The following is a 26,570-nucleotide window of genomic DNA, read 5'->3' on the forward strand; positions in this document are numbered from 1 at the left end:
TTATTATTAATGTCTATGATAACACAAACTCAATATATTATACCTACTATAAAATAAATTAAAAAAAGTTTCCACCACTACATGTTTTTTATATGATTTACTAACAATTATATTTTATGTTACAAATTTTACAAAATGCAGTCATAAACATTCATTCAACTAATAATAAAAATTCAAATAATTATATTATAATAAATATTGTGATAGTAAAAAAACTGATTGATTCACAAGTAGTTTACCTTTGTGATTTTCGAGCAAGTTAGTAAAATATTACTAATTTACCAATATAATTGATTACTTATTTATTCAACCCCAAGGCAATAATACAATATAGTTACATTTTGAAGAGATAAACTAAAGAGATAATATGTGAGAAAATTACAGTTATACTTAATATAAACTACAAATATATAACATTATTTAATTATAAATTTTGTAAATGATTCCACAACCGATAAGTAACAATTCTCTATATACACAAAACACATTTCATTATTGACTCCTCAACCAGAAATTTTGCTTGCATCACCTACTATTAAAATCACAACCTGCCCACAATATCGTCCTAATAAAATCATCACATTTCCACCAAAATCGTGACTTGCAAACTAGGTTCGAAATATTCATCTCTACCTGTAGTATTCCGATTGCATTTACCTGTCGAAATATCTACCTACCTACGTATTTTCATGGGGAACCGCCCATAGAGCTTTCATTGGCTCGGAGCACCGCCAATAACCACCAAGACCTCCCGACAAATAGAGGCCTGGTGGTTCATGCGCCATGCGGAGGATGATGATTACTCAGTCGTACACGGAACGTTATGTAAGACGGGTGTATAAGTGAATTTCTTTTGAGTTTTTTTTAAAGGACCAAGGATATTAGTATATAAAAAAAATTGACTGTGTGTGACTTTAAATACAAAATTTCATAATTAGGTGGTAGTAATTATGTACATTTTATGTAGTGTCAAAAGTACTTAGTGTAATTTATAAAAACAATTGGTGAAGTGTTGAAGTGAATCTAATATTTTTATGGACTATTTTGCTATGGTATTGATAATTGATAGTATAAAAACATTTTTATATCAACTTTGACATCAACCGTGCAGTGATTTTTTAGTGCATCATTAAATGTGTGTACAATATTCTATAATAATAAGCAGTTTCTATTTCCTCTTACAATGAACGCCTTCGCCGATAGCAATAACCACTTAGCATCCTACGGTTTCAAAATGTCACCAGTCGGTCACGATGGCTTAAGCCCCGAACCAACTTTAGGACAAACTGGTGCCCAATATGGACACCACCATTTCCCCAACCAAACGCACCATACGCACCAGCAACAACATTATAATCCTGCCAATACCACTGGTGTTGGCAACCCAGCGTACTCAGCCAGAGATTTTTTGTTGAGGAGAGAAGACGCCTTTGCTAGTCACCAGATTTCGAACCAGGAACCAGGATTGTTTTCTCAGTTGCACCATGAAGCGCCAGCGTATATGCACCATGCTGGTTACCATCATCCGCATCATATAAATCAATATCCTTACCATAATGGACAGTCTGCCATTTCGGGATCGTCGTATCATGGGGCATTTTATAGGTAAAATAAGAGATATTTGATTTTAAATTTTTGTTTTATTGTTGTAACACACTTGTAACAAATAATAGATTTATCATCTTTTTATAACAACTTTTTATTAAACCGAGCGTTTAGTTTTCATATCAAACATTTTTTTTAAATTTTTTATTGGCCTCCGCTTTGCAGCATTTTTAGCCACCTACATTACTCATATTATTTTTCATCATATTCTATACAATTCTTACATATATGTATCTTATAAATTCATCATATATATATACTATCTCTTCTTATATCCTAATCTTCCATTCAATTTTCTTTCTTCAATTCCATTCAATTTTCATTTTTCTTCTTGTTTCTCAATATGTTCTTCTCATCTTCTAAACTTCTTTTTTTCCTTCTTACTTCTAATACAATTTATCAAACATTTAGCAAGCTTAAATTGTAGCTAATTATTTGTGCAAATTTTTACATTTCATATGATTAATATAGAGATTAGATTATATTATATTATATATAATATAATATCAATAAAATTAATTTGATTAACATGGTCTATTGCGCACCATGTTTAAATTGAATTAATATAATTAGAGTTACAAAATTAACTAAAATTTTTATAGTAAATCCGGTACAAACTCATTAAAAATGGAGAATAATTTTCATTGCAAGATTTACATGGAGCAATTATAAGCTGAGTTTAATAAATAAACGAGAGCCATATGACCACCTGTTTAAAAACGATAAATAAATAATTAAATAAACAAAATGTAATAAACGATGAATTCTCGTAAACATTCGGAAATCAATTTACAAGTTTGCGTAAGGCTATATGCTTTGATTTATGGTATAAAATGTCATTAAATACATTGAAAATTGTAATGGTATTATAAAATTTCAATAATATTAATCAATATCTCATTTAAATAATATTCTATAAAAATCATACTACGAGCACGGTTAAGCCTTCTGCAATTGATGCTGAAATTAATAATATTTAATACTGTATCACATAATATTTTCAAATTACAGTGAATATAACATATATTTTTAAGTAACACCAATTAAAATCTAGAAAGTAAATTTATAACTAATTTATTTTTCATATTTTATTATAATTCAGTATCATATCTGTATGCAATGTAATACAGTATAATACAGAATAATTTCAATCACATCGAGTTTATATTTTTTTACTATTAAGTACTTTTATAGTTTATAGTTTATAGTTTGGTGAAAAGTCTCAAACATGAAATTTCACCACTAAACGCTTTATTGTACGTAACATAATCATGAGCATTACCACTCAACTTCTGAGTGACTTTGAACATGGGTAACGCGTATTTAAGCTAAAAATATGAAAAAACAAAAAAAACATATAACGAAAACTATGTAACAATGTTAATCAATTATTAAGAATTGTAACAATTTTCTTCCAGGTATACACGCCAAAATCACGTAAGCGACGGCTTGCCCACCTCTGCATCTCCCAGCACCATGGGAATGCGCGGAGAACTCTTGCGCTGTCTCTGGATAGACTCCGAAGCCATCGACGCGCCGACCCTGTCCACCCTCGACCCGGACCGATCCGGCACCGCCGTTTGCGGAAAAACTTTCCGGTCCATGCACGATATCGTTTCCCATTTGACGGTAGAACATGTCGGAGGTCCAGAACGGGCAGATCACTCTTGTCGATGGGCTGGATGTTCCAGATCCGGAAGAGCTTTCAAAGCGAAGTACAAGCTGGTGAACCACATCAGGGTGCACACTGGCGAAAAACCATTTCCGTGCCCGTTTCCTGCTTGCGGAAAAGTTTTTGCGAGGAGTGAAAACTTGAAAATACATAAGAGGACACATACAGGTCAGTGGAAGTAAATTATCAGTTTTTTCATATAACAAAAGCGAAACAATATATATGTACGAACTGTTCGTAATTTTTTCGTCGTTGATCTTACCTGTAGCGATGTCCCGAAATCTTTTCAAACAAAATCCATTGTCAAAAGAAAGGTCATCTTAAATAAAAGCGTTTCCATATTAATTTGACCGTTGTAAATCATTTTATTCATGTGGCCATAAACACCAAGCGCTGTTTAAAGTTCAATATGATTCAATAAAATTCAATAATATCTATTGTATCGAACAAATCGCACTCATTAATAACGCCCGAAGAGAACAACGTGAAATGTTGCCGTAAAATTAATAACAAAGTATTAAAGTTAATAATTTTATACTGTAGAGTAATTTTATTAATAAATGGCACTACGGTAGTACCGTTTATGGGTGTCATTTTTCTCGGTGAGCGCATATTTGTTAAGGATAAGTATGTGCCACGATATAAAAGCAGTGAGCACTTATTCTCGGACTTTTAATGACTGTAATTCCAGGTATTATATTTATTAACAGCGTTGCAGAATTATTAAGCTAAGATAATAATTTAAAATATATCGGTAATTTTTGCAGTCCGCGGGGCAATAAATATGTGGAGCACGATGATGCATATTTCATTTTTTTTATTAATTTTTGAAGATATAAAACTTAAATTATATTGAATATTGTTGTTAGCATTGAATATACTAAATGACTCATTCATGCTTTGTATTAGATTCTAAAACAAATTTTACATAAAAATATCATAGGGAGCCCAACCTAGTCCTTATTTTTTTCAACAATGTTAAACTGCTTATACGTATTAATTTATACGTAATGTATTTTTCCGAGAAGCATTTTTTTAAATATATAATTTAACGCATGTCTAGTATTTACCCGCCTTGTTTTGTCTGTGAACCATCAATTAAATTGCCGTCGGAAAGTCTACCAGATTTCATATTATGTTTGAATATCTTCACTAAAAAAGTAGAAAAAACCTTATGGAATGTGTTTGATTTTCAAAATAGGTTCTATTTGAAATATTTTAAAGTTAGCGGACTTTATCAAATATTTTAATTTTTAACTAAAAAATTACATAATCCATTACTTAATACAATTAATTACTAAATACTAGCAATTTAATCATAAGCGTTTTTAATAGGAAAACTCGTGACAGATCAATTATGAGTAGAATACTAATTTATTAATAATTACTAATAAATAAATAATTTCAAAATTGTACGTTTTTCCCAAACTTTCATTCCCACGTTCCACCATGGCGTATTTAAAACTTTCAATTAATTATGATATTTTCTAATTTTATTGATTTTTTTTCTCTTCAAATAAATCGTTTACTACGTGAATTGTTTTAAAAACATAAATAATCCTTAACATCATATAAAATTTCGTGATATCATTACAAAAAAACAATAGTTCCACTACTCTAACATCCTCTCCTCGCTCAAATACCTTAATCTCCGTGACAATTAATTGCTTTGTAAAGGTTTTAAATACTTAACAGGCGCGTAAACTTTATCTCAGGTATTATGAGAACGTTTACAAATAAATCTGGAAAAAAGACCCATTGAAAATTTGAACTATGTGTTGTTTGAAAACATTTTTAACTCCATTTTTTGTTACCTCGTGACGCTCCTTGCTTTCACACAAAAGGACTTGATCATGGACACGGGTGTAAAAATAAAATATTTGGAAAACATATATGTAGGACTTATTTTTATATTGTAAGAAGACAAACGGTAAATAAAAATACTACACTATTACAAGCAATAAATGGAATATTGAATTTAATTTTTCTAGTTATTTTTATTTAATTAAGAACTAACAAAAATCATCAACAAAAGAAATGATACATCGTTTTGTCTCTACATTATTGTTGCGCCATATGCCAAATTAATGTTTTAACAATTAGAAATATTTTTTATTTTTTTTAAAATGTGCTGAATCTATTATACTATCAATTCTATTAATATCCTTTCCGAATGTATTTATCTAATTTAAATATTTTACACGTGAGTCCTGCAAGCCTGTGGGCGTTATTAAAACTTGTTTGCTTGTCAATTTGTGTGTTTTGTTAGCAGCAATTAAACTCTATTGATTTATGCCGATCATAAAATTTGGGGATTAACTAACGCGCTTTATGAGTTTGTTCAAATAATCATTTAAGATGTGCTTTAAGACCAGATACGGACTTTGTAATAGTCAGATTTTTGACCAGGCTTAGGGCATCATAGTAAAATAAAGCTGGGTGGTATCAAGTATTTTAATTTTTGGACTGATACGGTAATTCAAATATTATTTCCCGTTTCACTAAATAAAAAAATACGGGGTTCTAAATTAGACCATTAATCAGAAATAATTTATATTTAAAATAAATCTTAGTATTTAATTCAACACAAAGTAAATTTTATAAAATCAAAAATTAAATTATCTGAGTTTAGAGATTGACTGATCAATAATAATTGTTCTCATTTAGTACATCTTCTTAAATTGTTAATTTTAGATTTAAAAATTTTAGATTTTTATCTAGACTTAGCTAGAAAATCTTAATAAGATTACTATTTCCTGGTCTGTGTCCAATTGCTCTTTTCTCGAGATATCCATCTCCCTTTACAATCTAATTAAACAAAATACAATTTGTCCCTAGATCTTCGATCTTAGATCGCAATCAACCGATAATCTATGTCCAAGATGCAAATATGAGGTACATTTTATGCGGTTTACCTCTCGATGTGTACACAAGTAAAGTTAACAGGAGTTTTGATGCAATAAATACCTCACGCATTGTAAAGAATTTAATGCGGGTGTTCAATTTCTCAGTAAACCTCTGTTTGGTGAAAAGAAAAATTTCAAGAATTGGCCAGGTATATATATGCCGTATGCCGTCCTTGTGTTTGTCAGGTGATACATTTATTATTTCCCCAAGACTCTACCATTGTCCGGGCTGAGGTGACCTTAAACACACTGACCAGGGAAGAACTGTGGAAAATGATAATTTGACTAAACCAAAAAGCTTTTGTTCATCCATTATTATTAATTTTCTTGGGTTACATACAATTTCAATTTTTATCTCTATGTAGATGATATTTACGAGATTAATGCTAAAATAAAATCTAAGAATGATATCGTAGAAAAATCTTATATGAGATTCTTATTGGCCAGAAGTACCTAATTAAATTATTATTGCATATAAAATTATGAAACCTTAAATATATATATTGGCTATAAATCGTTTGTTCTTCTATATAGTATTGTAAAAAAAGTTGGTTATTTCAGAAATTTATTGAAATTCATTTGTTTCATACTCATCACGCCATAGTTCATTTGTTATTATTTTTGTATTACTGTTTTTTATTTTATTTTTTCATATTATATTCAACTTATTGTATTTTTTGTATTTTATCTTTTTTTTGCACATATCAATTTTGTAAATAAGACATTAAAGTCTTGATTAACAAAAATAAATCATAACATAAAAAAATGTTCCATCCTTCTCAAATATCAGTAGTCCTTATTTTCATTAAGTGGGAGTTGGTACGCACGTACTAAATTAGTGATTTATATTAAAAATCTTTAATCTAAATCTAAATATAATAACTATTTCATGACATCTTTTGTAAACCTTGTGATTTGAGCTTGTCGTGTCTCTGGGATAAGAGCATTGGTCTTGCATTCACAATATTCAGGTTCTGTTCTATATGAAACAGCAGTGATATCAGTTTCTACTTGAAATTATAGATCTAAATATAATTTAGAGTAAAAATAGCCTTAAAAGGGTATAACTAAACTTAAATAATAAAACTTTGTTCGTACGAAAGATGCAGAATAAAATTATGAATAAAATGGTATATAAATGGTTAAGTGTGTTCATATAATTTTCTCGAGATTTTCCGATTTTTCTGAAATTTTACGACAGCAACTCGCATGTAGGCCACACCGTTCGGAATTCGAAGTTGCGATATATGGGAAAAAAATATCCTTGAGGGAATTTGGAAATATCTAATATTAATCTGGACAAAACGAGAAACAACAACCATTGGGTTGCCTCCTAATAACATGGTCTTAAGGAATACATCTCAAATATCATAGTATACTAAAAATAGTTCTGATTGATAATCTATGAAAAAATAGTTTCATTTGATGCTTTTATCGATAACTGCAATTGTCTGCTGATTTATCTATCCTTGTTTCTGCAAATTGAATTTCACAACAGCCTCTTCTCCGATGTTACTTATTATTTCAATAAAAAATACAAAAAGATGCCGTTTCTCCACAGCGGAATATTTTAAATACTTTCATTAATCATACCAGATGGTTATCTCACAGAAAATAAATAGTCGCCCATCCTTTGGACTATGGCTACGAGGATCGCCTCGTCCTTTACGATTGCAGTATCGATTTTATGAGCGAGACAAGGACACAGGAAAATATAATTTTTAATATCCTATTTTGGGAAAAAAACTGGGAAGTTCTAGGATAGTAAAAGAATTTATTGTGATTTTTAGTGAACATGTTTTTTTAATTTATTGCGCCTTATAAGGTTTGGTATTTTAAAGAGTTTACTTGATTGTGTATGAGAAATGACATTGATTTTACATATTTTTAAATTGGCTAGATTTTGGAAAAAAAAGAATTATTCACTTGTATACATATGGATTAAAAAGGCAAATTAGTAAAACTACTTTAAAATAAGAAAGACCATATAATTATTTCTTTGAATAAAATTATTCTAATCTCAATCCTTCAACATAAATCACACATACGAAATACCTCTTAATAGATTACAAATTATAACGATTAGCCATAATATTTAATAAATAAAAAATAGCACGTGGGAAATATATTTATATTATAATTTCAACATGTTATTTTGGGGGTCCATTTAAATTACGTATACCAATAAATTAATACGAAACAACAAAAAGATGCAAAACGCAGAAAAAATGAAATGAAATTCTTCAGACAGAAAGGTATGCATATTTATAATCTGTTTGACTCTTGTACAGGTGGATATATGTATATATATATATATATATATATATATATATATATATATATATATAATATGTATGTATATTTATACATGTATGTATATTCGTATTAAACATTTCGGTATCACACGCTCCATAGCTCACAGGCATCAGTTAAATCTTTCGACCTGTGCTTGTGAGTTTGAAATAAGCACTCGTTTATTTGTCAGATTATAAAACAACGAATGAATAGTTATTAGTGATACATATGGTGCTTTTTCATTAATCGATTTTTGACAGATTTGTCCCAGAATATAAATTTCGGATTCATGTGCTTCAATTTTTATGTAACTACCTATACGACTACGACCCTCACCTGTAATTCAGCCAAATGTTTGCGACATGGGTTGAGTGAGTTATTAAATCATCCAAGAAATCTTAACAAATAAAAATATAATTAGTCTAATTAGTATATAATTATATATTGATCATATACAATGCAAGATTTGTTAAAAATTATATATTTAAAGAATTATATAATTATCCTTACAATTTTTTTTAACTATCTTACGATCATCACAGTCTATAATTTTTCTACATGATAATGAAAATGTTTCTTGAATTACAATCATGATTAGATTTGAATTTTCAATCGAAACTTACATCATTTTATGACATCTACACAAAACTGGACCATGAGCAATCTATTTAGTGCAATTGCGAAATGCATTGACAAGATACATTCTGTATATTGAAAGCAATTCAGATATTAATAAGGGGGCTGGTAGAATAGTACCAGCTCCCTTATATAACTATTTTCTTAAATTTGTATATTATGCAACTATTTTCTTATATTTGTATAGATACATCCAATAACAAAAATTGGTAGTTCGGTTAAAATCAAAGAACTAACAAAAGAGTTTCTATTTTCTATCTATATGATAATATAAAAAAACGCGAGTAATCATAATTTTAAAACTTAAATATCAAAGCAATTATATTTAAAATACTAAAAATATTAATAATATTAAATAACACATTGATAATAGTAATAAAAACATATAAGTATATGTGGCCGAACTCAATGACGTGGTAAATTTTAATATATATTAGTTTTTAACATTTTTTAGCCTTATCAATAATATTGAATTTATTTTATATAAATACTAATGGTTTCTACAATTAATATACGTGTCACAAAACTGTGTAATAAACCTAAAAATATAATAAATTTATGATGCATTCTAAATCCATAAACAAAGTAAGAGATTCTATTAATGAATTTCGATTCATTATGTCGATATATATTATTATATTAAAATGACACAACAGTATAATTAATTTTGGCTTTCCAAAATTGCAATCTGTTCTATAATGCAACAATAAGTTCTATTTTGATCTACTGAATATTTCTGAATATTACTGAATTTCAATCAAAGTTAGTAGAGATTTCAAAGAAACAATAAGTTCTATTTTGATCTACTGAATATTGAACTCTATAAGTAAATTTTACGAAAATTAGAAAATCATCATTGTCTCCCATCCTACGGGGATGGATTTCAAGACCACAAAAGTTCTGAGCCTTCACTATATAGTATACATTCTGTATACTATACCTGGTGTACAAAAATCTATATCCCAATTAATTAATTAAATAATTTATTTATTCATATATTTAATAATTGATTAGTAGTACTTTTGATCTACTAAGTATTGAACTCTATAAAGTGAATTTTACAAAAATCAGCAAAATCATCATTGTCTCCCATCCTACGGGGATGGATTTCAAGACCACAAAAGTTCTGAGATGCCTTCACTACATAGTATACGATCTGCATCTGGTGTACAATAATCTATATCCCAATGAATGAATTAATTAATTTATATATTTTACTCCTAAACATTGAACTCTATAAAATAAATTTTACGAAAATTAGCAAAATCATCATCGTCTCCCATCCTACGGGCGTTAGAAAGGCAAAACATCGCTTAGCCGCTTGTATTATTCTATTCTCCGTCCCGTGTGTTGTGTTATACTTGAATTCTGTTTTTCTTTTGTTTTGTTGATCTGGTGGAGCTTTCTGATTGGATTTGGATTGTTAGAACGACGGCGACGGCAACGGCATTCCTCTCCCGTCAAATTGGTCCGTTTTCAGGCCCAGAGAGTTGTCAGGTTTTGACATGTGTCGCATGTCAGGAACACGGCCGCTCATGTAACGCAACTTTGACAGAAACTAACGTTGTGATTATGTACCACAGATATAGAGAAATATTCAGCAAATACATATGTAGACATGTAATATGTTGTTTGGGCACGGGGGTGGAGGATGGACAAGTTTTGCCTTGGAAGCATTCCTTTTAGAACTGATGTAGTGATCACCCAACTAAATGTTTAAAACTAAATTTTATTGTTGTCTGAATTGAAATTATGCTTTTGCTTTTTGAAAAAATTCTAAGACTCATATACTCTCTTCTATCTATGTGCGATTTATTCTTGAATTCTATTCGAAAACCAAATGTATCTATAATTAAAACGAGTAATATCATGAATTTTAACAAAAATTATATATAAGGATTAATCAAAGTTAGTAAGGATTTTAAAGAAACAATAAGTTCTTTCAAGTGGATCTGGCTTTGAAGGATGGACAAGTTTTGCCTTAGAAGCATTCTTCTTAGAACGGATCTTGTGATCACCCAACTAAATGTTTATTACTAAATGTTTAATACTAAATGTTATTGTTATCTAAATTAAAATCATGCTTTGACTTGTATCAGAAAAAATTTCAAAGATCCATATACTTTTCTATATTTATTCTTGAATTCTATAAATTATAATTCAGACATAGTAGCCTTGTAATAGTCAAACATTTTAACACTTACTTATTTTCAGATATCATTTATATCAGTTTAAAATTGAATTGATCTATAAAATTAAATTTGTCTAAAAATTGTAATTTGATAGTTTTCATAATTTGGATAAAAAAGAAATTACAGTATCTGTAAAAAGTAATCAAATAATTTTTTCAATCAATACTCAATGGAACAGATTTCAAATGCATATACAACCTAAATTCTAAAATTCCTCATTCGTCATTCTATTACTTCATCTAAGTTATTTGACACTAATTAAATATTATTTCAATTATGAAATATCATTTGGATAATTACAATTTGAAGTCTTATAATGCAATGTATAGAGAGAATGTCAATTCCTGACTCGTGTTATTGCATGTATCTGGTCGATGGGCGTGATTCGGTCGACCCTAGGACGAAGTGGGTAAATGTGAGGGTTTTGTGATTTTCAAAGCCTTCGACAAAATAATCAACATCCAACATTAACTAATGTACGAGAACGTCAATGAACTGTAGAAAAATATTGCGAAAAAAATAAACTCATAGATTAATCGATAGGAGGTTGAATTGCTTTGGACAATATGAGGAAAAGTACTCAAACTAATGTCTACATTATTTAACATGATAATTGATTCTACTTGGATTTATATAAATTATTGAATAAATTTGTAATCTCACTCAATGTTTTTCCAATAAATCCTTTATTTCGCGGATTTTCCATTTAATAGTAATCAATTCTCTGCAATGTGTGTTCTGTATTAATTTTTAATCTCTTAAACCCTATAACAAGATTTGAGCGCGTAATTAGGGTGCTAAAAGGGATTCGAAAACTAATCTACACCAAAAACTCATCGATCACGATTTAGCTTTATTGAGTATTACGATTCTAAAACACGATCCCTAATGAAACTCTGAAACAAGCAAATTAAACTGACACGGGTTCTGTGTCGTATATAGTAGGTGTATAGAAAAGTAATAGTAGTTGGGAGAAAAATTCAGAAAAATAAATTAAAAATTTAATTTGATATAATTTTACTTAGGTCACTATACAGGGATATAAATAATTTATAAATGATAAATGATTTATAAATTTATAAATAATTTATACCAGGGATAAAAAAAATTTTTTTTTTTCATAAATTCTAAAGTTTCAAAAATCCAATATTTTTATCAACTTCAAAACATTTCCTCTAATTTTTAATCCTGATATTAAAAAAAAATAGAAGAAAACTTTGGAAAATTCAAACCACTATACAGAGCTTCTGATAATTTATAAGTGAAATATACCTGGGATAAAAGAATTATAAAAAAAATAAAAAATTTCAAAGTTTTAAAAATTGCAATGTTTTCATCAACTTTCAAACAGCTCCACTAATTTTTAATCCTAACATTTAAAAACATAGAACAAAACTTTAGAAACATTAAAATATTTAAAAAATTTAAGGAATTAAATACATTTTCAATTCAATACGATTTGATACATTATATTACAGGATAAATCTAATAGAATCATATTCGTGTAATAGTCATTTTGATAGGAATATTATATAGATTTTCTCCAAAGCAATTTTTGTTCAAATCTAGTATTTGAAATATAAGTATGAATTTGCAATTTAATGTTAAAAAAACACTCTCAATTAAAGGGTTATAGAAGTTGCTAGAAAAGCAACTTGAATGCCACTAAAATATAAGCTATAATATGTTATAAGGAGAGTAAAATTTTAAATATCTTTTTATATTTTATTTATATGTCTGTTGGCAAACAAAATTATTACTTTATTGTCAACCCGTATTTCCTGAAATTTTAACTGTAGAAAAGATAAATTAATCAATCTAAATCAATCTAAACTAAATAATCAGATAAAGTCAGAAGGCATCAAAAGTGCTGTATTTGTAATTTTTATATTTGAGATAGTTAGTCAAATAAAATAGCGAAAGAGAGCCAAATCATTCGTTTATACTTTTTCATTCTATTATTTTCAAAATTAAGAAATTTATTATATTGATTATTAAAAAAGTAATTTTAAATTGTATTTAGGATACTGCCTTTTCAGCCAATTAGCAGTGGCCCTACAGTTTATAATTGTCGTCAATAATTAATATAATGATTTCATATAATTCTACACATGATTTTATATAATTTTAATAATTTACTAAATTGTGTTTAACAAAATAGAATAAAATTAAACAATTATTTGCTGCTCAGTTTTCAATACTGAACCTACACGAGTAGATATATTATGCCAGGGTGAAATTATGCTCAACCCAGAGTTTTTAGTGCTAAAATTAAAAACCTGTTGTAAATCCTCCATCAGCCTTCGGTCTAGAATTTATCTGATGCACTAACAACGACTTTTTCCAACATTTGTATTTTACATGTGTAATCTATTTAGACGTGTCACGCGCTCCTTTGAAACCTTAATTTGTTTATCAATCGATCTGTCGTATAATACGTCCTCTTAAATCGCTTATCTTTGCTCAGAATCTTTTTTGGGGACATCACACTTGTTCAAAATATCTATATAGAACTAATACATCTTAAATTACACATATACTAATGAAGATTTGGGCTTAGAATTTGTGTACAGGTGCAAAATAATAAAAATATACTTATTTTCATAAACGTCGATGTAGTTATTGATTAAAATATATAGCCAGGAGATTGAAATCGGAAAATGAAATGTAAGAAAAAAGTTAGTAGTTTAGAATATGCATCAGATAGATATAAAGGAAAGAATGCAGGTGATTGATGATATTAGAGAAAAAACGCAGGCTTAAATAGCTTTAAAATCCAGTAAGGATAAGATGAATACTATAATATTTGTACCTACATATTAAAAAATAATGTGCCAACTTCGTTTCTTTTATTTCAATTTTTAGACATCAATCAGATGGGCTCATTCTGCTTCTCAAATAGACTAATGTTATGGCAAGGCTATGTTAGGTTCCAGTTTTCATACAAAATGCTATTAAATACTGTAAAAATGCCATGCATTTGATGTGCAATCAGGCATTTTATACACAAAATGCAACTTCACTAATATGTTATCAGGCAATATCTCAAGATGCAGTTGTGAAAATATCGCTTTTTTGATATCTGTGCATTTTCTAGATAAAATTTTATATCTAAAATGCCTGAGTGCGCGGTAACCATATAGGATTCTGACATTTCTTAGTACTATTTTATATGAGAACATGGTACTAAATACTGTCAAAATGCCATGTATTTGCTGTGCAATCAGACATTTTTACACAAAATGCAACTTCACTCATATGCTATCAAGCCGTATCTCAAAGATGCAGTTATGATAATATCGGTTTTTTGTCATTTGTGTGCTTTCTAGGTAAGGTTTTATATCTAAAACGCCTGACTGCACAGAAACCACAAAGGATTTTGACATTTTTTAGTACTATTTTATATTAAAACAGCTACATAACATATCCTTGTCATAACATTGATCTATTTTACGGCAGAATCGGCCCCAGAATTTAATAGTTCCATAGATGGAAAATCAATGTTATCATTACCATAATAATAATCCATGTTATAAGTGAAAAATATAGATTGTTGCTTCTATTATTTAAAAAACAGCAAAATAACCGTTTTGCGATACGTATCTAAATGCATATTGTGTCTATATTATTCACCAAGTATATTTGTGATAAATGTGTTTTGCATTAGTTTTTAATAAACAATAGACCCCAAACTCTTTACCAAAATTCGTTTATCCAAAATGGACTCCATCGCCATTTTCCCAATCCGCGATTAAAAAAGTTGCCCCTGTCTCTCGTGTATTTATCAACAGATTATTTTGCCTGTCATGAACACAGTTCTTATTTGGTAGGTGCAGTGTTGTATTGAAATTGACAAAAAGACACCGAACCGAATATTCCGAACACATCTGCCCCTACCTCGTCTAGGGGTTTATTAAAAGACCCCTCCGACGTGGAATAAAGTAGAGCGAAATACTACGGGGAGGAGAACTCGATACAGAGTACCTATATTATTAAAGAGCAGATAAGCCTATCATGTGCAGAGATTTTTTTTTTACCAAGACCGGTTTTATAGTACATTATCACAGCTTTTTTGAACAACGGATCGGTTATAAGCTGATATTGCCATTGTATGTGATAGATATATCTATTATAAACAATACAAAAAAGCATCGCTCGATATTCATATTCCTATTCCTCGACATTTTTTAAATTGTATTTTACTATCATTTATCTCGTTGGCGTTGATAATTTCCATTCTGCTTCGTACACTTATAACCTATAAAATTACAAGTTTAATATATTATGAAATAAATCAATGTTTTTATTTAAAAAGCGTCAGACAATAGTATTTATGTAAACCTGTCTTTCTGTTTTGAATGTAATCAATTTTAAAAAAGTATTTGTATCGTATCACAACTTATGCTCAACCCATGAACTGTAGAGAACGACTTACTGGACAAATTATTCATTCGAAGAGAGATGAAGTAGAAAATGACATATATAAATTTATAGCATAAGTTTTGTTATTAATTAACATCAGAAACTTTTGTTTTCTTAGTTTGATATAAAGTTATTTTAAGCAAAAAACAGGTTCGTTTTATATATATTTTGGTCAGGCCATTGTACGAGATAGCAAGGTTAATGTTAGCAAGTATCTTGGTATTTTTTTATAAAAGAGTTCTATTCCTCTGAACAAATTTTTCCGACCTTTTCATTTTATTCTCCTATTTCAAAAGGGTCATTTTTCATGCATTTTGCATTGCGTTAATATATTTATAAATTATTAAGAGTTTGTTCCATCCAAGTTCCCCAAACTGCAGTGTGATTAGTAATAGAGATGGTGCTTTTGAATTAATCGATTTTTGACAGATTTGTCCCAGATTATAAATGTTTGATTAATGTAATGTACACTTACTTGAATTTTTATGTCACCACCTATATGACTTATTTTGCATTCACATATTTATAAAATATTGAGAGTTTCTGCTATCCAAACCTTCCAAATTGTAGTGTGATTAGTGATACAAATAGTGATTTTTAATGAATTTTGACAGATTTGTCCTAGAATATAAATATTTGATTCATGTACTGTTCACTAGCTTCAATTTTCATGTCACCAACTATATGACTCATTTTGCATCCATATATTTATAAATTATTGAGAGTTTCTTCTATCCCAGCCTTCCAAACTGTAGAGTGATATCTATAACTAGAGACGGTGCTTTCTAATTAATCGAAGTATGACAGATTTGTCTCAGAATATAAATTTTCATACATATATTCATAAATTTTTATGAGTTTGTTCCATCCAAGCCTGTGGGAAACTAATAACTACTGCAGACTGATTCAAATTGTCAGTTTTGATCAGTTTACGACAGTTTGGGTTTTGATGGAACTTATGACAATTATATTTAATTTTTGTACATAAAATTTACAAATATTTTGACTGAAGCGTCTGGGATTTGCAAGAAGTTACTCTACCTATTTGTTAGGTACTCTATCCTTCGTAGAGCAAACATTGAACTCTATTGAATCGTGCAAGAATAATTAATAATGAGATATTTCTGATTTAAACAAAAGATTTCTATTACTATATTGTCAATAAAAATGTAAAAAAAATATTTTTAGAATAAAAATCTGCAGATTTTGAGTAACTATCTTTTCCGTGCGTCGTCTACACCTAGCATGAATTCACCTATAGATGCAACCGCGTCGTTTCACTTACCGTGAAATTATTAATAAACGCAAATTGTGAATTATTGTTTAAATGAAACAGAACAGAAGAGAACAGAGCCACACATTCGCATATAAATATTGCAATGGTGTCGTAAATAACGAAGATCGTAGCTCTGACCTCTCGCCGTAATAAATATACAAATGTTGACATGCGAACGGTTCACGCATTTTAAAATACGAAACTCACTTTGCCTGCTCATCATTCCTTTTTATTTCCACTTGGAAATATATTGTAACATTGGTAAATAATATTACAATCGATGGGTTATTGGACAAATTCATTTGGTACTACGACTATCGAAGCAATACCTATCTTCATTCTGGTTTGCAAGAGGGAACTACATTAGGTTGAAATATTATAAATTGAATTGAATATTTATTATTTACAAAATTTAAAATACTGCTAAAAAAATGTGAAATACGAGGTTTCAACATCACTGACCAGCAAGTAAAAATTTCATATTTTTAGCAATCTTTAAAATTTTACTCACTTATTTCACCTGAGTTTCACCTGAATTTTTTTGGAATTTCTATTTCAACATTTTTGTGTACTTTATTTATAACTTTCTCAGAAAAGTAATCAAAGTAACGAAAAAAGTTCTATATAAATATATAAAAAAATATTTTTGGGCAACCAATTCATAAAAGTTATTACACAACAAACCTCCCTTTTATTTCAAGAGCAAAATTTCTTTCCTATTTTTTAATTTTTTTAATGGTAAATGAACTCTATATTTAACCTAATTTCAAATTTATTATGTAAATAATTAAATAAAAAAATAAGTGAAATTCTGGAGTGCAATTAAACATTTAAAACACTATATGAATCATAAAAAATAATTGAAATACATTAAATTGATTTTTATATACTGATATAAAGATACAAACTAAAACATTAAAGAGCGCTATAAAATAATATTAGTAGAATACTAATAAAATAAACTTTTATTACAAATATTAAAAAAAGAACTTCTAACTAATGGTTGATGGTGTTTTCTATAACTATAATGCTTCATCTTTTCAATTTTAATGCTATTTAAATTTATTAATAACTCTAAAACAATGAAAATATTTTATTATTAGCCAAAATCCGGAAAAAATATTCTTTTTTAAATCTGGCTTTTGGCTTTGGATTAATGTAAAAAGCGTGGGTTGAAGGAAATTTATACTACATTTTATTTCTTAAACAATAAATATGGAATAATAATACTCATGACTCATACACATATATATATATATATATATATATATTATATATAATATGTATGTATAATAATATTTATAGGCGGCTAAAAGTCCTCGTGCATTTATCTCTTCCTTATATAGAAAAACCTGACAAGAAAACCATAAATTAGACTTCGGCTATAATTTTAATTTTATGTAGTTTTTTTATCCTAGATAATCCTCCCAATATATTATTATCAATATTACAATCTGATGACTAACGAAAAATCTACTAATGAAATAAAATAATCATGACTCTTATTTTAGTATAACGTATAGGTTTTTTTAATACAGGTGTGTTGGTAATAACATATATAATATCTATATAGGTACATAGGTAAATGTCTAATCTGAATCGGTGTTTAATAAATACAAAACAAGATCTTTTTATCCTCAAGAAATTTAAAACCTGAACCGATCTTTCTTGACAAAGGTTTTGCGGTCTTGGAATTTGGTTACAGCGGACTTATAGGAGGCCGAAAATAATATTATAGTAGTGATTTAGCAAAAAATGATGGATTTTGAATATACTAAAATAATACAGATTTTTAATACAGATAAATAATAAGATTACGTGAAAATTAAAAAAAACATGGGGGGAATTTACACTACGGAGTGAATAGGACTCGAGAAAGAACTATCTTTAAAATTTTATAACAATATCTAGTAGCCATTATTTTTTTCTTCGATCTTAAAATTTGAAATGGTTTATTATCTCATAATATACTTCAGTTTTTACAAACTCGATATTTAAAATACACTATTATATAACTAGCAATTACTGTAATTTAAATAAGGCTATTTAAAAAATTGTCTACACCTAATACAGAAAAATTAATCTGCTCTATAAATATAATACTGATATCAACCACTACGAATATTATTATACATCAAATAATATTTAATCGCAACTTGTTATTATTCCTTTACAAGTCTTTTAAAATTTATTGGACGACATGTCATAAATATTATGCGTGGTTTGAGCTCATATAACAAGTAATAAATTGCACATACATTGCAAATTTTGTAATATGCGTGCATTTTGTACAATAGCATGGTAATTTAATTTTATTTTGAGTTATTGAGATGAATTGAAATTAATAATGAAAATAAGTGATCTGTATTCATATTGTGGTAGAACGTACCTATATCAGTAGCTTTATGCGGTTTTTCTAAAACATATCTCTTACAGCCGAATTCTCGAAAAAAATATATCATATTACAAGAATATACCTGTAGAAATATATATATATATATATATATATATATATATATACATGCATATATATATATATATACTTGTTGATATTTTATTAAAATGCCATGAGAGTGATGCTTTTAATTAATTTTTTAGAATATTATTTTCAAACGTTGTGATAAAATGCTTAAAATTCCTTTGAGATATACTGTTCTTGAAATTTCATATGACATGGACAATTCATTTTTATACTTAATAATTTTGTTTATTTTTCTATTTGGCTTAACAACTCATAATTAAAATTGTTTCCTATTTATAATAATTTCTTACTCATTTTAACTATTTATTAATAAAATATATTTTGATGATGTATAATCAATAACAATCGAAAATGAATATCATGAAGCCAATTATTGGCAACAATGCAACTAAAAATTTAGAATAGTACACAATTTTGAAGAATTCAAAATATCAAAAAAGAATTTTCTTAAATACGATCAAATGCATTAATTTTATAAAAAATATAATAACATATGTGTTGTTAATAATACTTTTATTAAAACTAATAAATTTATATTAACGATTTATTTTAATTTATGTTGCTGCATTTTTGCAATAAATTATTTTGCGTTACGTAATTTTTTCTGCAAACACATTATGCCACATATTTTAAATTAAATACTTTTATTGCTTCAAATATCAGTTAGTCTCCTGAGCAACGTCAAAGTAAATGCAGAAATTTCAGCAAATTAAATTTCTATTTTTGTTTTTTATTCACCACCTTTAATTTTATATTTTTATATCCAAAAATATTAATTTTATTTTTACAAAAGCCCCTCACAATAGTCATATATCAATCACAAATATAATATTTCTACACTTCGGATTCGACAAATTAGCAACAAACATTGTATTGTTACATCCTCTTCGCTAAAAAATCTATCATGTCACCCCATAGCGAATCATCGTTTATTTCCCTCACATAGGGGTTGAAAGCACGATTATATTTTTTTCCATATTTTTCATATTTTATTTCGAAAATATAAAAAATGCGGATCATCATAAATTTACAAGTTTTTGTGTACGGGGTGGCCGTATATTTTTTGTTTCGTTGGGGCAGGTCACACAAAGGGTGCCCTCGACAAAGGAACTGAACCAGGCGTTTTTTCCCAATTATTTTAAATATATTTTATTTATGATCGGCTCGATGTTTTTATAGATCATCAATCGTTCTGATCAATGATGATGGCGCATTTGATCAGTTTGGAGACGTGATATGTGATGTAGAGATCGTAAACCCTAAGAAAGATTTTAGAAAAATTGATTAAAGACACTTGAAACAACTTAGTATGTTCTACTTTAAAAATAATTAAATTATTTTATAATTATTCTAAATCTTCCTTCATTTTGACAATTATACTTAATTGTTACAAACAGCATAAATATTTGGAATTGATTACAAGAATTGGCTTTTAATTTTTTATTAATACCTTTTATTTACTCCATATTGAAAAATATATGCAGGTCCAATGTAACGTTCTTCATGCAATAAAATTAAATTATTAAAAATCAAATATAAAATTTTCCTAATATAATAACAAAATCTAACTGTAGTTATATAGACTAATAAGCACCAATCGAATAATTGTAATATATATATATATATATATATATATATAATTATAAAATTCGATTCTGAAAATTGATTCGTTCACGAACTTTCGGTTAGGATGGACGTCATTTATTTTTAATTATTCAATAATTAATTTTTAATATTTTTTTTTCAAATTAAATACGCTTTATTTTTTCACTACATGGTCGTTATTCAAGTTGATTTTCATTAACTGGGGGTTTTGCCTTTTATATATTTCACATATAATGTTTGGGTTTTTGTCTACTGAAGAAGAGTCAAATTTGGACTCAAAATGCAAAAAAATTAGTAAAAATTTTTTAGAAACTGTTAAGTTTTGTTTGTCAGCTCATAACATGATTTTAGTTTCTACTGAAAATTAAATTTATCATTGATCATCAGTGATCACATTTATTTAATGTGTAGCAGCCCTAACAGTGAAAATCACATTCTGCACGAGCGCTTTATTTGCCAAAGATTAATTACAGAAACAAATATAAAATATTGTCTGTTACATATCCAGAATCTATATTTATATTTCCATATACGTTTTATATAATAAATATGTCTCAGGCACACATAAATCCCAGTCGAAATCTGCATCAAACAATAACACCGAGCCGACTGAATTTGAGATCTCCCTTTCTGGTGTCAGGCACGCAATAATGCTTTTCCTATACGAGTATGACTATTATTTTCATTTTCCCCTTGGCAAGTCGTGCAAGTCAAGGGTGATGATTCAATATTTAAAAGCATTAAACGCTCTAATAAAGATATTTCAAACACATTTATAACGCAACTTTCCATCCCCTTGATTATTATTGCGCTTAATAATGGCAAAGTTCTCTTTGCTTTTGGCTTACCAGAAAATACTTTGGAGGAGAGCGGTGAAATATTGTCTATAACCTTCCATAGCCTCATTCTTTAAATAAAAAAAAGCAAATCTAACTTTGTTAAATATTATTATTTAGTACACCCATTTTTGTCACCATTTGCATAACGATAAAACCTTACTAAATTGGATTTTGAAATTATTAGAAAAAAATTATATGCAAAATACACAAATACTACATACTTCTTTGTAGCATATTATTACTTTTTATATACTTCAATAAATTTGTGCATATACTTTTCATAAAAGACTTCATCAGCTTACAAATGTATTGGAAACTGCCCCATATGCAAACAAAAACAAGTACGAAAAAATACATATAAAATTCATACTTATTTATAAATTTTTTATATATAATAATCTATATGTATATATACATACATAATTAAGAGTATATAAAGTAAATATGATCAGGTTAATACATCTTACATCATTAACCGATCTTATCAGTTATCGAGACACTTTAATAAATTTAAAATTCCTCGAAACAGGTGCTAATTTTTCAAAAATTTCTGAACGTCATTAAATAGAAACTCAAAATCAATATCTTCTCCTTTTCTGAGCATTAAATCATATATCATTTTTGACTTTTTGTAAACATTTTTTTTTCATATACAAAGAATCCCGAAACCATTAATAAAATATCAAAGGAGTCCTCTGAGATTCTGAAAAGGACAAATTTATTATTATGAGAATTCAATGTGGGCACAAAGTCAGGTAAGAGATACCTATTCAGTGAGTGGCGAATTTTGTTCGATTTTTGACAGGGCACTAATTAAGAACTTTGGAAAATAAACTGTAACTAATATTATTAATTTATACGCCTTTATCACATGGTAGAATAAAATGTTAATTTTAAAGTCCGCGTGTAGAAAGGTCCACCACTGGTATCTCAAAAACAAGTAATGACAGGAATTTTTTAACAATAATATTTTAAAGTAGAGAGAAGTAAAGTAGATCAAGATGGCAATCATGGCAATGTTTAAAAATCTGTTATAAAAGTATTTTCTTTTGTCGTCAGTTTTTTCTGGTTGTGAGTACTGTTGTTTATTTGGAAAACCTCAATTTTCTTATCAAAATATTGTTAACTTCCCGTAGGGTAAGTTATAGTAATTGCAAAAAAATCGAAAATGAAAATTTTTATATATCTTTACGTTTCAAAACCTTCTGAACATTTTGGCATACCTTAGAAAAAATGGATGTAGTGTGTGTGTGTGTGTGTGCGTGTATGTGTGTGTGCGCGGATTCGTCGACGATTTCGGGAACACGGATAAAGCGATTTTAATAATTCAAGATTACATTCGATTCGTATTGATGAGGAGACGTGCTGATTAGGTTTTGGCGAAGGCAGGCCTAGCCGTTCCAAAGATATGGGGCAAAAAGTGCCAAAAACGGTAACTCAGTTTTTAAGAGAACGGAGCGTCTGATTTGAATAATTCAAACATTTTACTTGTATTAACAAGATGAAGAACTGATCAAATTTTCATGAAGGCAGGTCTAGCGGTTTCAGAATAAATTTCAAAATAATTTTTTCTTCAAAACGTCTTTCTTTCAAAAAAAGTAAATTTTTGTCATATTTTATAGTTCTCAAAAATCTAATTTTTTCAGAGTAAATTTTTTTCAAAAATGTTAATCTTTTTGAAAAAAATAGTTTTTGGTACGGAAAGTTCCAGCAATTTGCCTTAAGGCACAATGCCATGCGCCCCACTAGTTTGATATCGAAATTGGCATTTTCAGAAGTATCGCAATTAGGAATTAACTAGGAATTTTACTAGGTAGATAAAAGTTAAAAACAATATATATATATATATATATATATATATATATATCCCGTCTCTAAAAAAACGTCGCCGCGTCAAAATTGTTTTGCTGCCAGGAATAGAGACGAGAAGAGCAACCCCGCACGTGGAGGGCGAGCGGAGTTTTGAATCGGCACCTTAATTAAGTTTCGCCCCCGAATCGACACAATAGAGGGCTTTGCACAGTGTTTATCTTTCGGTCGTTTCATAAGTCTGTCATGAGCGGATTTCCTACAGGAATATATTATACGTCTTCCCTTCTGTCCTTTCACTAGAAGAGTTATTACACGAAATCATTGTCCTGTCTGACATTGCACCGGGATTCAACCGAAAAGTATCATCATTGGGGATGTCGAAGTCTATAATTAGAAATTATTGAAAATATTTTTATATAATAAAAATTTGCTACTCCGGGTCAAGGTTGATCGTTTTGAATTAGCTTTTACATAGAGTAGAACGCGGCACAAATTGTCCTAGTTGACTTTGAGCAATTATATTATATTCCAACAAATAACAAATATCAAGCAAACAACTATCTGACTATGTTCAGTAAAGCTCTCAGCTAATTCATCATTGTAGAAATTTGCTTTTATGCTGTTTTTCAAAAATTTATTACCTGTTTTTTTATACATGGGGTAAAATGGGAAGATCAGGGGGCAAACAGGCCCCAATGTCTTTTGTTTGTTTAGTTTGGTTGATTTTTTGTGAGACCAATGATTTGATGTAAAACCCTTTATTTGTAATATTAATTACGTATTTATTTGTAATATAACTACAAATTGTATTTGTATTTACAATATATTAACATGTTTAATTTATTGTATTGATTGATTTAAATTTATGATTTTTTATTATATTTCTTTTGTTTTTATATCATAATCATAGAATGTTTTGATTTGGCGTGAACAGTCTTATTTTTAAATTTAAAGGGATTTTACAAAATATTCAACCAATGCAAAATATAACTTTCAAGAGTACAATTTATACAGAGATAACACTATAAATAACCTTGATCTGGTATTTGGTCAGAAATATTTATTATCAGTGTTGAAATAGCTATTTATTTAATTTATCTTTTGTAAAATTGCTGTTTTTACCTTAATTCACGTTTTTACCTTATTTTATTCTTCAATTTCCTATGTTTTTTATTGTTTACACCTTTCCCAGAATAAGGGTTTTGTGAAATTTTTTGTCAAACATTAGTGGTAATTTAAACTAGATTTAAATAAACCTTATCACAAAAATATTGGAAAATACCACTCTTTTGTTAAAAATTCACCAAATATCAAGGTTGAAATAATTATTTAATTTATCCATCTCTTGTAAAATTGCTGTTGTTTTATATTTATTTACTATTTTTTATTGTTTAAAAGGGGTAAGGGGTTTTTTTGTCAATTTTTTAATTAGATATAAAGACTATAAAAATTTTGCACGCAAAAATTCTGATCACCTTACAAAAATATTGGAAATTGCCACAATTTGTTGAAAGTTCGCCAAGTATGAGAGGTACCGAAAAAAATCACCATCGAGGTTGAAATAATTATTTCAATAATCCAAATACCGAAAAAATGTATTTGTCGTGAAAGTTTATTGTCGAAATTTATTTCTAAGTCTAATTATTTATAAGTTTTTATCCTTTTATGATGAAGCTTCCCTCGTTTTCATGTGTATACCTACACCTCCAAAAATATTTATACAAAACTCATTACTTAAAAATAAGTCATGATCCCTAAATTTATTACAACTATGATTCCCGTAGACTCTAATACCGTCAACAATAAGACTTATCTACCATTTTTTCATCGAGTAAGATATTAATAAACGTCGAAACTATTTATTTTACCTATTACGATGCTTATAAAATTTGTGACGGTGTCATAATAATTTATAGAGGATATTAGTTCACAAACTGATTTTTTCACAGTCTTTTATAAAAGGTGAATCCATTGTGCGCATGTTTACAGCTAACAAATTACTTAGAATGTTTCCATTCGATCCAAGAGAACGTGTTAAGAATACTGTATTCTTTGAGGGATTTGGGAATTTGAGAAAGATTTGGGGAAAGGATCAGTGTGTGAAAGTTGAAATAGGCATTTTAATATAATTAGAATTATATGAAAAATTTAGAAATTCATTTGGATAAAAAAATTGGTTTACATGTAATGCAAATTGTAATTGTAATTCATATCTAATCATTTTAATATTAAGCTATAGAACGAAATAGTATTGTATTTCGTTCTTAATGTAGAGCACCAAAATTACTATAAAAATTATTCTGTTTGTTATTATGCTAAAAATACTAAATGCATTAATGTAATAGAGAAAGTGCAGAATGTTAGTTACAACAACCAAAAATATAATTTTTTAACAAATTCAAGAATTACACTGGCTAATGGTCACTACAAATATGGAAAAATTCACAACAAGCTTCAATTTCAATATTTCGAGCATTTTTCTCATCATCTAAATTTCTTTATAATTCATCACAACGTTCAAAAAAACTGTGCAAAAACATTTTTGTCCTCAAGATAAAAATCTGACTTACCTAACATAAGATTAAGATACGTGTACTAAGAAATAGATCTTACACTTTACATTCACACAAAGTAAAGAATCCTTATTTCTATTGATTTGAGTTTGGAGAAAACTCAGTAATAGATGGAGAGCTAGTAGAAACAGTTTTTGAGCATATTATATTATAAAAAATAGCAGTTTCTTAGAGGACAGCGCACCCGATTAGAGTGATTTAAATAGCAGATTGCTTGTGTGGTCTATATAATGCATTTGTAAAATGCGTTGATGA

General features: G+C 28.3%; 1 protein-coding gene across 1 annotated transcript in view; it reads left to right on the forward strand.

Annotated features, from left to right (window-relative positions):
* Positions 1 to 1,182: 1,182 nt before the first annotated feature.
* The window catches only part of LOC113372193 (pair-rule protein odd-paired-like), a 30,331-nt gene continuing 4,943 nt past the window's right edge, over positions 1,183 to 26,570 (forward strand). Inside the window, exons 1-2 of the mRNA XM_026612518.1 lie at positions 1,183 to 1,605; positions 3,024 to 3,445. Of these exons, the coding sequence (XP_026468303.1) occupies positions 1,184 to 1,605; positions 3,024 to 3,445 (844 nt within the window). The 5' untranslated portion in view covers position 1,183. The remainder of the gene's footprint in view (positions 1,606 to 3,023; positions 3,446 to 26,570) is intronic.

The sequence above is a fragment of the Ctenocephalides felis genome, unplaced genomic scaffold, assembly GCF_003426905.1.
Source record: "Ctenocephalides felis isolate EL2017-DRISC unplaced genomic scaffold, ASM342690v1 CF-g0.4_SCAFFOLD_01604, whole genome shotgun sequence".
Classification (NCBI taxonomy): domain Eukaryota; kingdom Metazoa; phylum Arthropoda; class Insecta; order Siphonaptera; family Pulicidae; genus Ctenocephalides; species Ctenocephalides felis.